We start from the raw sequence: 15,621 nt of genomic DNA, 5'->3' as shown, positions 1-15,621 counted from the left end.
TCGCATCTAAGTTCATGTACAGGTACATAACAGTGTTTGTATATGAAATAATATCATTATCAATAATAATTAAAGGCATTCCACCAGTGTGTTCATTTGTAAAATATACATCTACTGCTTTATCTTCATTGGTTGTAATGAACCAGCTTTTCGTCCAAATATTTACTCGATCAAACGCTTCTTGGAGTATTTCTTGTTCAGTTTTACCAACTGCCAGTACATATGCGTCGAGTGCAAATGTGCCTAGTATAGTTTATTCTAATTTTTCAACCAATACCATCAACTAATAATTTTCTATATAGGGAACACAAACTTTGAACAATTATATAACAAACAAATCGACAAAATTAGGATGCTTCACCACCAACACACTTTGGAAAAATTAAACCAGTTCGAGTCTGGCGTCGACTGTGATTTCGAGAACGATTGCCTTTGGACGTGGCGGAAAGATATTGTTAATGGTTTTTTCATCACCTCTGGTTCCAAATATGGAGCTCATGAATCTGGACCTAGAACGGATGCTGATAATAGCGAAGGAGGTAAGATTATTAAGTTTAAAATTAAATTGTTCCAACATTAAACCGAATCAGATAGTAAAATATCATTTCATCAAAGATTAGGAACAAACTACGTTGTGATGAATTTATAGTAATAAATATCTCCAATTAAAAAAAGTGAAATAGTTGAAAAACCATTTAGTATTTCAAACAATTCAAAATTATAGAGATAATATCGGAAGATTTGAATATTTGATTCAAAACTAGTTTCTATCGTGCTTTTTTCTGACAAATTCCAAATGAATCAACTCAAATCAATAAGTGCGTATAAAACTTAGTGATCATTATGCTAATACCTTTAGAACTTCGTTATTTGGTGCCATAATTCGTAGAACAAGTATATCAATCTTCAATCATGGATTCCCAAGACAAAATCGAGATCACAACAAGAAAATATTTCAAATTTAGTAATTACTTTAAGAATTTAATAGATCAAGTGAATTCTTGTTCGTACGCATTATGATATATAGTGGAGGAGTATTTTATGTGTCTAAATTTGATTTGAGAGGTAAGTAGATTTTATCCATCGTCTTTTTAAATATTGACTTTTAAATTTTCACAAATATTTTATGAAATTAAAATTTCAGCTCTCCAAAAAATTTATTTAGTAGTTGTTTCCGAACTAATATCGTTTTCTCGTTGACACAACCGGCTCCCAATTTACTTTTTATTTATTATTTACTTTTTTAAATTATTTGTTATAATTTATTCAATGCTTTTTAATGATTTCATGTTTTATCATTTTATTTATTTATCAAGATAATTTTAGTACTCTCTAGCATATTTGCTAAATCCGTTCCTGTATTTTAAATATTGATTTCTTTCAGTGGTGCCAACTCCTATGTTTATAATGTCTCTACGTTGTTCAATATTTTAATGTTGTGTTTCCATTTTTAGCTCCAACCAGACTACTTGACACTAAATTCCAATATTAATTTATTATTTGTATGCGTGTGCTTGCATTTATGTTTCAAATTTTTGCAAATGATAATTTTGCATAAAATGTCTACTTAACAGAAAACGTATCTAATGTATATATTCTATTTCTATGATCTATTATATACTTGCGGTTAAATGTCAAATGTAACTTTTGTGTCATTCTATTTCAAAAGAATTGTTTTGTTAGAAAATTATCTTAAGCTTAAAAGATATTTAAAAATGGTTTCTGTTAATTTGAAGTGAGTATTCATATTAATTCATAAGTAAAAAAATGATCAATTTAATATTTTCTAGAGACTTGGTGGAAAACGGTTTTGAATTCACAGTCAACCAAGAAGATGTAGAGGATGAAGAAGCAGATATAGAGTATAAAAAAAATTTGTTACAGTTTATGAACATGCAAATAGCAGGTTATCAGGATGAGGATACATACGTTCAGGGTCAACCATTTGAAACAATATCTTCAAAGATGATAAATATAGTAGAACGAGGTGCTATTAAAAAAAGGATTATTCGAGATGGATATGGAGAGAAACCTCAAGATTCCGAAACGGTTTACATACATTACAATGCATACATTGAATATAATGCAGAACCCTTTGACTCTACTTATGCTAGGAAAAAACCACATAAATTTCTCGTGAATTGTGGAAAAGTTATTATTGGATTAGATATAGCTGTTCAAAGTATGAGAATAAATGAAAAATCTCAGTTCTTAATCCAACCAAATTTTGCCTACGGTAAATTAGGTTGCCTTCAAAGAGTCCCACCTAACACCGAAGTTCTATTTGAAATAGAGTTATTGCAGATAGTTAATGCTGGTGCAGCCTTAAGATTTATTGATTTACCAGAAGAAGAGCAACGTAAATTTACCAAAGTATATGAGTATTGTTTAGCACTTTGTGCTAAAGCTAAAGACTTATATGTAAAAAATATCAATGCCGCAATTAAAGAATATAATATAGCTGTGAGTAAACTGGAAATATGTCAGCTAGAAACTGAAGATGATCAAGTAAAACAACAGGAGCTACTTTTAAAATTGTATACAAATTTATTGGTTGCATATACAAAAACTGGAGTGCCTAGAAAAGGTTGCATAAATTTTAATAGAATCAGTGAATTGATTAAAGGCACTGATATAAAAATGACAGCCAAAATGTACTACAATAATGCCAAGTGCTTGAGAATGTTGGGTGAATTTGATTTGGCAAAAAAACGATTGAATTTGGCTCTTAAATTAGAACCCAAAAATCCTGAGATATTAAATGAGATGCTAACATTAGATATGAAGATTAAAAGTTACAAAGAGAAAGTGACTCAAATGAGCAAAGGCCTATTTTCTAACGCTAAGCAGGATTAAACTTAAAATGTTGGATTTAATTACTCTTTCAATTTTTTGTTTACATTATTTCAATATCAGTGAACATATCCTAAGTTTATAAATGGTTTATTACTTTATTACTTTCAATTTTACAAAGTGAAAAAAAAAAATATGTGAAAACACTTACAGTTATAGTTTAACCTTAAAGTTTATACTTAATAAGATGAAAGTGTTTAGAAGATATTTGTGCCAATTTCTTCATTATTAATTATGTTATAAAATTAATATTGAAGATTAATTCTAAATTTGGCTAAAATTGTTTATAAACCATTTTCAGTTCAGAAAAATTTGTGATCAACTTTAAGTTTTATCTCAAATATGGGAATCATTTTTTAATTTTAATCTAACTATAAGAATTTTACGTTTAATTTGTTGATTTTCATAGGAGGTATATTATCTCCTTTGTAGTTAGGGTCAGGCCCGCTTAGGCTAAGCTTTGGTACTTCTGGTGATGTCTTGAACATGCCCTTGAAACTCATCTCACTCAAACCTCAAGAAGTCCATTAGAAAATTAGAATGAGTCTCCTTTTAATCTACAGACATAAAACTAATACTTGAAATTCAATAAAATGATCTTATTTGTAACTAGATATTAGTTTTTTATCTACTACTAATAAACATTTAACATTTTATCCCATTATGATATTTCTTGTTTTAGTTTTTCTGTTTTGCCATTTGATGTATTCAGAACACATTTGGAATTGTTCTTCTGTGCTCCACGAACATAGAATTTTAAATCCCAAACGAACTTTATTCGCACCGCGAACGCACAATTTCATACTGCCCATGAATCTGATGACAGAACAGATGTTAATGATTATTATTTATTAATTATATGACAGTATTAAATTTAAATATACCTAATGAGTTCTAGGCCTAATATTAATAAACAAATTATAATATAAAAAAAATATAATTATTTTGAAATATATTTTCTCTTTTTACCCACATTTTTCAGAACGTCTAACTAAAGCTTCTATGCTACTATAAAAATATGATGCATCTTTAGAGTCAAAATTTTCTCACACCGCTTGTTTAATTTCATTGTTGCTGTTATATCTTGAACTTTGCCTTTAGCTTTTCGAACCCAAATTAGTCAAACGGGGCTAGATCAGGGTTATATGGTGGGTGCTCAATTTCTGTGAAGCTACATTTTTCTAAAGTAGCCTTGGAAAGCGAAGCAGCGTGGATTTGAGTATTGTCAAGAAACAACCGCGCACCTCTACTAATTTTGCCGCGCCTTTTTTCGATAATTTTTTGGCGCAACTGCCTCAGTAGGTCAGAGTAATATACAACGATCACGGTTCTATTTAATTCATTAAAGTCAATCAAAAGGATGCTTTTGTACTGCGTTAAGAAGTCGAGAAACCTACCTAGCACTAATTTTTGTTATATTTCTATGAACACTAATGTATTTATGATGATTTAACTTCTGCAAGCCTTACTCCAGAACATGTATAAAGGCAGCAAATGAAGCTATGTGTTGTTAATATCAAATTGTAAGGATAAAATTCAATACCCAAAGAAGTTTAGTCGTAAGGGATGGAAAAAATAAGTGATAATGGTTAACGTAAATAAAACCAAAGCCGCAATAATAAAAGAAAATCAAACAGACGATTATAGAAACACTATAAAGAGTAACTACATTAATATCTTTGAGATGTACTGACAGAAGATCGTAGAATAGATGCAGAAATAGCTAGTAAGACGAATACATTGACAAAACTTCATTGAACGATATTGGAGTATAAAAAAGTAGATATGGATGTCCAAATCCAATAGCCGTGCCAACTACAATATTTGTATCAAAATATTGGAGAATTAAGAGGAAAGATGAGGCAATAGAAATGAAAAGTGGAGAAAATGAAGACATTAAAAAATCATCAGAAGAAGAATCAATATTAGAAAAAAGTAAGCAACATCTGCATTCGTATGGATATATAAAAGTGAAATGTGACAGATAAAAAAGAAAAATAATATACGCTGAAGGAATCAAGGGAGACTGGAACCCTTATCCGATAGCTGTAAAGGTAAAAGCAGAGAAGGAAAAATTTCGTAGCTTGAAAAACGTTATTTTTGCTAGTAAAGAATAACCTTAAGCGTAAGTTTATTAGTGCATATAGGGTAAGCACATATTTTATTAAACCCGGTCGCTATTCCAATTTCAAGAATATCATTTTATCAACTGGTTAAGATATTTGCCACTAAATAAACAAGCAGATATATGGGTAGAATATTTTGATCTGTCGTTGGTTGGCCAACTGTACATATAATATTATTAATAATTATTTATTTATTTATAGGAAGTTTTCTTCTTCTTCGTCCGAATTTAAAATCTACAGAATTCCACGTTCACAGCCCCCCGTTCGCACCTACAGTCTCGTCTTGCAAATTTGCAGTATGGATTTATCAAGAGAAAATGGAAGGAGGTACAATTAGAATAGTTGGTAGTAAATCAGAAGACGGCACTCAGTGGTTACTGAAGAAGATACCAGGTGATAACAGCAGAGAGTGGCATAAATATGATATGTCAGTAGGAAATATATCTAAAAATTTTACTATCATTCTGGAAGTAGTTCCATTCGAAAATATGGAGATAGGAGCTGCAGTAGCGTTTGATAATATTCAATTATTTCAATGCTATCACAAAAATGATTATTCGTGTTCAGCTCTTCATTATAAATGCAAAGCAACGAAAATTTGTATTAATAGTACGAGTATTTGTGATATCACAAAAGATTGTATGCACGGAGATGATGAAACACAAAATTGTGGTAAGTAATTTTTTCAATATGTTCATTGTTTTTACAAGTTCAACGTAATTAGTTTAAATAAAATAGAAACTGAAAGACTCATATTTATATATATTTTGGATTAGAATATACGTCAACCAAATATTCTGGGACCAAACATATGTTTGAACATGTTTTTTAAATGCAAATTAAAATAAGTAGTTTATACTAATCAAGTTGTGTTGTCGTACTTATTTTATATGGAACTTTTGTAGATTACTTTCCAAGTTTATGAATTATAATCCTTGTTTTAGATCAAATGCCTTTTGGCTCCCGTTGCAATTTTGAAGATGATTGGTGTGGTTGGCAAAACGTACACGTTAAATATTTGAAATGGATTCGATATAACGGCTCCACTCCAACTAATTTAACAGGTCCTAATATCGATCATACCTACAATAATAGAACCGGCAAGTACCTTTTTATTAATATGTTCGCCGACAAAGATCAATTTGCCACATCTGCAACAATAAGAAGTGTAGATTTCAATCCACCCCCACGAGTTCATGGAAATTCGTCTTCTAGATTTTATAATTCGTGTGCGGTAAGTTTGTCAAGTGTTTGAAGGTACCAATTTACAGTTAATTGTATTATTGTTGATACGTTATATTTTTTTCAGATTCGCTTCTATCTTCATAAAAATGGAGCGCACAAAAGTGCCCTTTTGCTACAAGTAACTGAACTTCGTCCATCTGAAAATGTTTCAACTGAGATGCTATGGAGTTACGATGATCATGGTCATCAATGGGTTAGACAAGTATTTATCCTGCCAAATATCACTCATAGGTAATATTCGTAATTATTAATTAATAGTTTTATATCAAGTGATTTGTTATTGATTACTTTTTACATTAGCAGTATCAACATCTTGTTCCAGTTCTTCTTTTAGACACTTATTCTTTCTCAGTTTTATTAAAAACCCCACTTTGAAAATTGAAGCATTAGCATTTTTGTTGAAACTACTCTAATTATTTTTTTTTAGTTGGACGCTATTCTCTTATATCATATCACAAGTTTCTACACCATAAAATCTGATTGTTGATTTTTGAATTAATTTAGGATAACATTTAATATATTTGTGTTTATACAATAATTTGAATATTTAGATACTTTATTCGATTCGAAGCAAGAAAAGGAATACGTTATAAGAGTTATATTGCTATTGATGATGTGTCGCTAAGTCCTGAATGTTTTGGACTTAATATACCGAAAGATGATCTCAATGGTTACAATTATTGGGACGTCAGGGAAGAACCTGAAACGATCAAAGAAACTCATAAAGATTTCTTGAATAAAACTAGTAAGTACTTTTACTCAACACTGATCTTGATTTCAACAATTAAGTTTTTATATAATTTGTATTGTTTATTCACTCCCAAAAGATTAACTACTTGTCTATATTAATTACTTTTTTACCATCTTCTTATGCATGACGAATTACTTCTTTTTTATATGAATTGTTTATTCACAATCTTCTTCTGTTTGTTGTTTAACTGGTAATGTGAGAGAAAGTTATTTAAATACAAAACGTTTTCAAGAAAATTGTATTTATTCACTTCAAAAAGATGAACTACTTATTTTCCATATTGATTGTTTATTCACAATCTTATTCTGCTTGTAAGATATAAAATGATAATTGGTTATATGAAATGAAGCTATTTAAATACTGAAAAAATACAGTTTTTAAAGAATTTGTATTGTTTATTCACTTGCAAAAGATTAACTACTTGTCTATATTAATTATTTTTTTTTCTTCTGCTTGATGAATTACATAGACCACACTGTGATGAATTACTTCTTTTTTATATGAATTGCTTATTCACAATCTTCTTCTGTTTGTTGTATATAAAATAACAACTGATAATGTGAAAGAAAGTTATTTAGATACTCAATGACAAAATTTTAAAGAAAATTGTATTTATTCACTCCAAAAAGGTAAACTATTTCTTTTCTATATTAATTGTTTATTCATAATCTTCTTCTGCTTGTAAGATATGAAATAAAAACTGATTATATGGAATTACAAATTAAAAAATTAAGTATTCAAAGAATTTTTATCATTTATTCATTCCCAAAAGATAAAATATTTCTCTCCTATTTATTAATTGTTTATTTACAATTTTCTTTTCCTTGTAGTTTATAAAATAACAACTTGTAATGCAAAAGGGAGATTTGGTCCAACTCAACCTGATTGCACTAAAGCATACAACGGTACCAACGTTCATATTAAAGTAGTACATGAACCGGGATTGACTGGAGTTCAAAAATGGGTTGTACCTGTTACAGGGTATTATACGTAAGTCCAAATCAAAATACATATATTATTTACTTACATACATTGATTTTTTATCCCTATTCCCCTTGTTTATAATTATGTAAGTGATTATCCTACGATTCTTGATTTTTGTTTATGAATAATTTATACCTTTGTATATTATTATAATATTCTTTATTCGTTGTTGAATATAAAGGAAGATTTAATTCTTTCAATGCATTTTTATAGATTTATACTGGCCGGGGCGAGTGGTGGCAAAGGAAGTTCCTCAATGGGTTCTACAAAAGGCGCTGTATTAAGAACAGTGCTGGAGCTGAAAGAAGGAACTGAAATTTATATGTTGATTGGTCAAGAAGGAACGAGCTCGTGCGTTAAAGTAATTTAATATTTTTGTAGATAAATATATAATAGCTCATTTAACGTAAAATTGATATTCTAGAGCCTTGGAAGTCAAAGGAATTCTTCCTGTCATTCTAATCAGAGTTTTGGTACAGGCATCAGGGGTGTTTTGAATCTGAGTATCAACGACAGTGGTGGAGGAGGTGGTGGTGGTACGTTTATATTTTTGGTAAGTTGATGATTTCAATAAAATCGCTACAAAAATAAGACTGTTTACAAAAAAATTTTTTTGATCAACTCCGAAGCCAGACTACCGTGAGAAATTTTCCTAAATCTTTTGTTTCATATTTTATTCTGTCTCATTTTGTCTCCGCCATTTCTTTCACACTTTCAATGCATGTTTTCCATGCATTGCAACCACCTGAATTGGTTTTATCATTTCCATTTTATGTTTATTGTTTTATTTCACATTTTCCTGAGAAATCTCATTTCCATTACATTTTTACAGGGGGACTTGATTCAATATTCTTGTCTCTAGCTGGTAGACCTCATGACTTTTTCCCCAGTTTCTATTTTCTATGTTTTTATGGCACTTTTTCCATAAAAACTCATTTTTAATATTCTTCACCATATGTACTTCATTATTGAATAACAGAATATATTATTTGTTCTAGCGAACTCGTAATAAAGAAAAAATTCCTTTGGCTGTAGCAGGAGGAGGTGGTGGCTTAGGTTTAGGTCATTTTAGTGTCGATAATGTAGAACAGCATGGACGTGGTATAAATAAAACCAAGCTTCCATTCACAGGTCAAATGTATAGAAAGTGAGTATAAACATTAGCATGAAAATAAATGAAATATTGAAATCTGTAGATTTCGCAAGAATAATATACAAAATTAAAGAATAATGACACGAATCAACAAAAAGATTGTTTATAGACTGTTGGGTTTCTTAATCAAATCAATATTTTATATTTTTACCTATAACTAAAAGTAAACATTAGAGGCTCCATTTATAACAAATAATGTTTTCTTTTGTACATTTTACATCTTATTAATTCACGAGATTGTAATGAATTAGTAATACTTAAACCTAATCAACCTTAAGTCAGTGGAATTTGCTCAAGAAGTATGTTAGTGTAGTTGATCAAAGAAAACATCATGAAATATTTTCTGAATTTTTAAAAAGAAGTCGGATTTTGTCATTGCAATGAAGTGAAAGGTTTATTTGTAGCAATCCCTTGAGTTCCTTCTGAGTGGCGTCTATCAATCGACAGCTCTACAAGAAGCATAATGGAAAGAACTTTCTATTTCTACCTTTAGTTTGGAAAATTATGAAACGAACTTTGCTTATAGGATAGTAGAACCGACGTGCTTCACTACAATTAGTACTCATTACCTAAATCGAGTTTCAGATAGGAAAACTAGATGGTGAAGGCCGATTATTTTTGATGCCTCCGTTGCATATAAACTCAGACCATATGAAGCAATTTGTGAAGGTTCTACTAGAGCTTTTGAATACTTAAAGAGTATTTTTCAAAATTGTAAGAGGCTGGTATCTTCGTCGGTCCATAAATAAAGAAACTAACGGCCAGAGAAAAAATCCTAGTACTACTCACACGAAAAACATGCGTGACTTAGCTTGCTTCCTGGGCAATAAAAAAGCTGCAAATTATAATATTCTTGATATATTCAAACTCATGTCGCTTAAAGTACATTTGCCACATGCTCACATAGCTCATTTCAAATATCGTATAACTTGAGGAGACATTTACAAAATCCGAAAAAAGGCTTTCACCAAGATATTATGAACTTTCAACAACTTTATAATGAGAACATGATGAATGACTAAATTTAAAGTTGAAGTTACTACTTACACAGGCGAAGAACAAAATATAGTAATGGAATATCTTGAAGAAACTGTCCCAAGCAAACTTGATATAAATATTCCAATTTTTTTTCGTTATGTAGATGATTGCATCAGTGCCGCACCAAAAAATCAAATTGCAAACAGATCAGATCCTGAATTCAGATGCTTAGCTATTCACAAAGCAAAAACTTCATTAAAAAAATAATTATCCGGAAAAAATGATAATCAACATATTCAAGAAAAGGATACTGCAATCAACTAAAAAACAGAAACGAGACATCAGAACATAAAATATTTCTCCATGCCATATCTACAAGGACTTTCCCAACAACTATCAAATTATTTCAATAAATATGATATTAATATAAGTCATAGAGGACATAATACTTTATCCAAATATTTCACTAAACTAAAATCTAAAACACCAAAAAACAAAGGAAGTATCATCATCCAGCCTTATCTCGTCCACTGCTGGACATAGACCTCCTCCAAATGCTTCCAGTTTTCTCTGCTCTGAGCGGTTGCTACCTAATTTGTCCGTATTCTTTTAATATCGTCAGTCCATCTCGTAGGGGGTCTTCCTGGATTTCATCTGTCTGTTCTAGGTATCCAATCTTTTTTTTTCATTGGTTAACTTGTATCCTTGCAACATATCCTACCCATCGCCATTTTTGTCTCAGTATTTGGTCTATGATATCTTTAACTCCAGATCGTCTGCGCAATTCTTCATTCCTTCCCTTAAAGGAAGTATATATATTAAATATTAAGTCCCTTGTACTGATTGTGACGCTGTCTAATAGGGCAGACAACTTAGTATTTAGAAAATAGACTAAAAGGTCATCAATATGATGTCAAAAAATTAAACTGTATTAACGAACCATGAAATATCAAAAAAACATTAAATTGTACGGATTCAAAGATTCTTGGAACGGAATGTAATACACGAAATAGAGAATTTTTAGAAATGTTTCACATTGATAAGAACGAAAAAACTAGAGAATGATAAAAAAAGACCTTAATAACTCAAATAACATCTATAGCTCTATTTTGTGTAAATTCTAATACAACTACAAATAATTGATGACTGCTACGTATATAAGGTGTAAAAACTAAGGAAAAATTAATCTATTTTGATTTTATTTTGATATTTATGATGTAGGTGATTTATTGATTAATATAAATACGCGTGTCAATATCATATTTTGATAAAGTGTAAAAGAAGTCATAACGTCGTAATTTTCATCGGTCTTAAGAAAACTATTTATTTAAATCAGAGCAGACATAAAATCAAGAACATTTAGGAGCATAAAAATATTCAGTTTTTGAGCTTCTTTGTTATTTTTTTTTTTCTATAATTGGAGATCTATTTTTATTGTGTTTTGTGAATAAAAGTGATTAACATATAAATAAATATTTTTCATATTTTTTTATATTTTTTAAAAATTTGACGAGTATCGTTCTGAATGGTCCAAAAAGAAACTTTCTGAGACAAAAATTTTTTTTCTTTCACTTGCTAGACTTAATTAGATTCAAGTTATTTTATTTATTCATTTAGTTCTGATTTGATACAAGCGGATATTCAGTAGTAATTAATAAAAAATCTTTTATCTGACCTCAATACAATAATTTAATATCATATTTTTCTAAGAAATGCTGGTGCAGGGGGTGGATGGAAAATGTATCCCGGTCTAGTTGATCCATTACATAAAATTATGATGGGTAGTTCATTGTTAGCAGGTGGTATAGGTGGCAAAGCTTGTTATAACTCCACTGATGAACGTGGTGATGGAGGTTTTGGCGGTGGAGGTAAGAACTGTAACAATTTATTATAAACCAATTGTTTTTGTGGTATGGACGAGAATATTTGAACTTTTGTGGAATTTAAGGTGGTGGATGCGCTTATGGTGGCGGAGGCGGTGGATTCGCCGGTGGAAATGCACCATCAACTAATTCTACGAACGGAGAAGGAGGATATTCGTACCTAGACTTTTCTAAAGCTCTAAGTCAACTAACATTCGTAGAAAGCGGTTCCAATACAGGATCAGGATACGTTTTGATTATACCTGAAATTGATGGTTGTCAATGTGATTACAAGTGTATAGCCTTAGATGATAGAAGATCAGAGGTTACGTGTATTTGTCCTAACAAGTGGATTTTGTCGGATGATAAGAAGACATGCAAACGTAAGTATATCATTTTTTCTCTTATTGGACATTGTGTAATTGAAAAAATCTCAAAATTGCTGGAAAGCTACTTTTTCACGAGAAACATCGAGTAATGTAGCTTCTTCAATACTATTTATAAATAATTTTGATAAACCATATATAGTACGGTTTAACCACAATTTTTTGAAATAACGGGAGTCAAATTGGAAAAATGGTTGGTAATTTAACATAGATATCTCACGATATATACTGATGAGATTAAAGAAATCTAAAACTCCATTTTATAGCTTATGTAGACCTTTTTTTCGACTGCAAGCCAAATGGGGACAGTCTCAGCTTATAACTGTTATTTTAATCGCGCCGTACAGCGAGGAAATAAGTTGTTTATTTAGGAAAAATTATTATTCGAAAAACTGTTTCCAATATGACGAATAATTACATATACATTTCGAATATATATTTATTTCAGCTTTAGATGATTCACCTACTGAGAGTCCCTATCCAACTTGGTTCGTAGTGGTACTAATTGTGACTGTTTTTTGTTTGACTGGTGCCTTTGCAGTTGTATGTTTTGTATTATGTAAGTATTATTATTTTTTAAATACTTTCCATATAATTAAAATCGAGGTAAGCGAAGTGTATTGTCACTAATGATATATTCTTATTTATTCAAAAGAAAATATGTATAAATTTTTTTACAAATAAATGTAATTTTAAACTTTTTCAAATAGTTTCGGCAAACTTCCTTCGTAAATTTGTCTTACTGAGCACCCTAATTTATTTTTTACAAATATATGTTATAACATTCTGTTTCTGTTGTTTTACGCATAAAATAATTCAATATTTTTAATTTTAAACTTTCAAAACTAATTATTCCCACCAAAATAACACTTTCCAACATTCCTCGACTTATCTATTATCAGACATCGCGTAGAGTTGTGATGACACAAATAATACGAGTGTTAATATTTTCATATACGGGGTGGGCCATACATTATTGCACGTTTTTAACCGCTTCAGCGTAAAACCGCTCGAAAGAGTTTGCTCTCGTGCGGTTCCTCGCTTCTTGGAAATTTAGTCACAATGAATTACTTCAGAAGGGAGCAACACGCGTTCTGTGCAAAAGAATTTCACAAAAACAATTATTCTTTCTTCATTACTCATCAATTATTAATAAAAAACAAAGGGGGGGCACGAAGCATGATAATTGAAGAGACCGTGGTGTAAACAAATCTATGCTAAACGATACGTCTACGCGCAAACGTTCACTTGCTACAACGATATCTCGAAGAACTTTCCATCGGAACTTGAAGTTGAACTTAAAATGTACCTTTAGGTTCAATTAGTGCAAGAACTAAAAACACATTCTTCACGCGGCGATTCAGTTAAAAGTTTAACTCTGTAGAATATGTGAAAATGTTACGAGATGTTTTTAACATTATTTTGAAAGTTACAACAATAGAAAATGGATACAACGAGATGGTTAAAGAAATATTGACAAATTGGTTTTGCGCAGAGAAGATAATCCATGGCCTACCCGCAGTCCAGACCTATCTTCAACTGATTTATTTTTATAAAATTCTCTTAAAAGTCGAGTGTACATGAATAAACAAACAACGATACCCCAATTGAAAGAGAAAATTCGCCACGAAATAGGTAAAATACCTGTCGCTATGTGTCAAAGATGGCGGCGACTTGACCATAGTATTTTCAAGAAATAATTTTCCATATGGAGATAAAAAACATAAAATAGAATAATAGTTTATCTTCACAAGTTTTGGATTTAAGCGATCCGTCGTCTTTACGTCTTCTCTGGAAACCGTACGTCTTTCGGATTCACAGAATATTCTAAACAGTCGAAAATTACGTCTTCTGCTTGACTCTCTCGCGCTTTTTCGACTAATTCTTACGTGACCCCTCAGCACTAAAAAAATTGAAATGGGAAAAAAACGAAAAACGAAACTAAGTAAAAATAATCTGGAACTAATGAATTGAAGGTATATCCTGCAAAATATAATGTGATTTCTTTGTTTAATAGCAAATTGAAAAATGGAAAAATTTATAGCCCACCCTACTATTCAATAGTCAATAATATATGTCATTTTGTAGACAATCGATATCAACTTAGAGCAACTGGAATAATGAGACGAAAGATGATTACTGGTGCAGACCTTCAACTTGATAGACTACGAATGACTTCCGACAGTATGATGACTGAATATAATCCTAATTACGAATTTGGAGGTGTTGTTTATACGTTGAAGGATCTCAAAGATATTCCTAGAGAACAGCTTCGTTTGGTAAAGTAAGCAAATACATGTTTTGATACTTTTTAATTCAATTTTTCAAATGAAATGGACTTAATAGTTCTATTGCAAAACATACTGTATAACACTGGCGTAGCCAAGATATAGTTTTGGGGTAGGGTTCGGTTTGAAGTGAATAAAACAACAAAAATATACTTACATCAAATGGAATATCTATATATTCATCGGAAAAATTATGACATGAGCCCAACAGCCGTCCACAAAAGGATCAAACAATACAAAATAGTTCGACTACTTGACTAGAGATGGAATTATCGTGCGCAACTTCCTCTAGTTCGGCTGCAACTGCGTCTACCTCTCGTCAAAAGATGGCGCTGGACGCTACTATATATATTCAAATGTAATAATTTCGGTATATTAAGTAATATTTTGCTTATTCCAGGGGGGGTTTGAACCCCCAAAACCCACCCTTTGGCTAAGCCCGTGCTGTATAAGTAGAATGTAATATTGTTAATTATATGACGAAATAAACTGGGAAAAAAATATTAAAAATCTCATTTAATATGAAGAAATCAAATAAATTGAACTCCTAAAAGAAAAATGTATGAAAATATGCAACGTATTCAGAACATATTAAAAAATTGTAATATATGATGTTTGTTTCTTAGGGCTTTAGGACAAGGTGCATTCGGTGAAGTCTATCAAGGTTTCTATCGACAGCGTCCTTGTGACACAGTAGAAATGCCCGTAGCTGTAAAAACACTTCCAGAAATGTCAACTTCACAAGCAGAAATGGACTTTCTTATGGAAGCACTCATCATGTCCAAATTCAATCATCCGAATATAGTTCATTTTATAGGAGTTTGTTTTGATAAACATCCTCGTTTCATAGTATTAGAACTTTTGGCCGGAGGAGATCTTAAGAATTTTCTCAGGGAGTCCAGGCCTAAGCCGGTAAGTATTTTAATGATCCGTGGGCATGTCAATAAGGATTTTTTTTTAAATTCTATCCTAATAAACTAAAATATTTGAAACAA

General features: G+C 30.8%; 2 protein-coding genes across 2 annotated transcripts in view; both read left to right on the top strand.

The window, feature by feature from the left end:
- LOC130446107 (tyrosine-protein kinase receptor) overlaps positions 1 to 15,621 on the top strand; it is a 28,989-nt gene that overhangs the window by 8,876 nt on the left and 4,492 nt on the right. The window contains exons 4-17 of the mRNA XM_056782176.1: positions 303 to 539; positions 5,181 to 5,651; positions 5,924 to 6,213; positions 6,289 to 6,455; positions 6,776 to 6,969; positions 7,806 to 7,965; positions 8,173 to 8,320; positions 8,384 to 8,512; positions 8,958 to 9,106; positions 11,801 to 11,958; positions 12,039 to 12,335; positions 12,787 to 12,897; positions 14,427 to 14,622; positions 15,253 to 15,538. Of these exons, the coding sequence (XP_056638154.1) occupies positions 303 to 539; positions 5,181 to 5,651; positions 5,924 to 6,213; positions 6,289 to 6,455; positions 6,776 to 6,969; positions 7,806 to 7,965; positions 8,173 to 8,320; positions 8,384 to 8,512; positions 8,958 to 9,106; positions 11,801 to 11,958; positions 12,039 to 12,335; positions 12,787 to 12,897; positions 14,427 to 14,622; positions 15,253 to 15,538 (2,993 nt within the window). The remainder of the gene's footprint in view (positions 1 to 302; positions 540 to 5,180; positions 5,652 to 5,923; positions 6,214 to 6,288; positions 6,456 to 6,775; positions 6,970 to 7,805; positions 7,966 to 8,172; positions 8,321 to 8,383; positions 8,513 to 8,957; positions 9,107 to 11,800; positions 11,959 to 12,038; positions 12,336 to 12,786; positions 12,898 to 14,426; positions 14,623 to 15,252; positions 15,539 to 15,621) is intronic.
- On the top strand, positions 1,410 to 5,301 carry LOC130446110 (inactive peptidyl-prolyl cis-trans isomerase shutdown). The gene is made up of 2 exons (XM_056782186.1): positions 1,410 to 1,735; positions 1,791 to 5,301. The coding sequence occupies exons 1-2, from the start codon at positions 1,632 to 1,634 to the stop codon at positions 2,854 to 2,856; spliced, it is 1,170 nt and encodes a 389-aa protein (XP_056638164.1). The 5' UTR covers positions 1,410 to 1,631; the 3' UTR covers positions 2,857 to 5,301.

Source organism: Diorhabda sublineata, chromosome 6 (assembly GCF_026230105.1).
Source record: "Diorhabda sublineata isolate icDioSubl1.1 chromosome 6, icDioSubl1.1, whole genome shotgun sequence".
Classification (NCBI taxonomy): Eukaryota; Metazoa; Arthropoda; class Insecta; order Coleoptera; family Chrysomelidae; genus Diorhabda; species Diorhabda sublineata.
Note: the sequence above shows the minus strand (reverse complement) of the source record. Positions and strands in the feature narration are given on the sequence as shown.

Coding starts and splice junctions, on each gene's coding strand:
- LOC130446110 (XM_056782186.1), top strand. CDS start 1,632: ATGTCAAATGTAACTTTTGTGTCATTCTATTTCAAAAGAATTGTTTTG. Junction 1,736..1,790: donor ATGGTTTCTGTTAATTTGAA/GTGAGTATTCAT, acceptor AATATTTTCTAG/AGACTTGGTGGAAAACGGTT.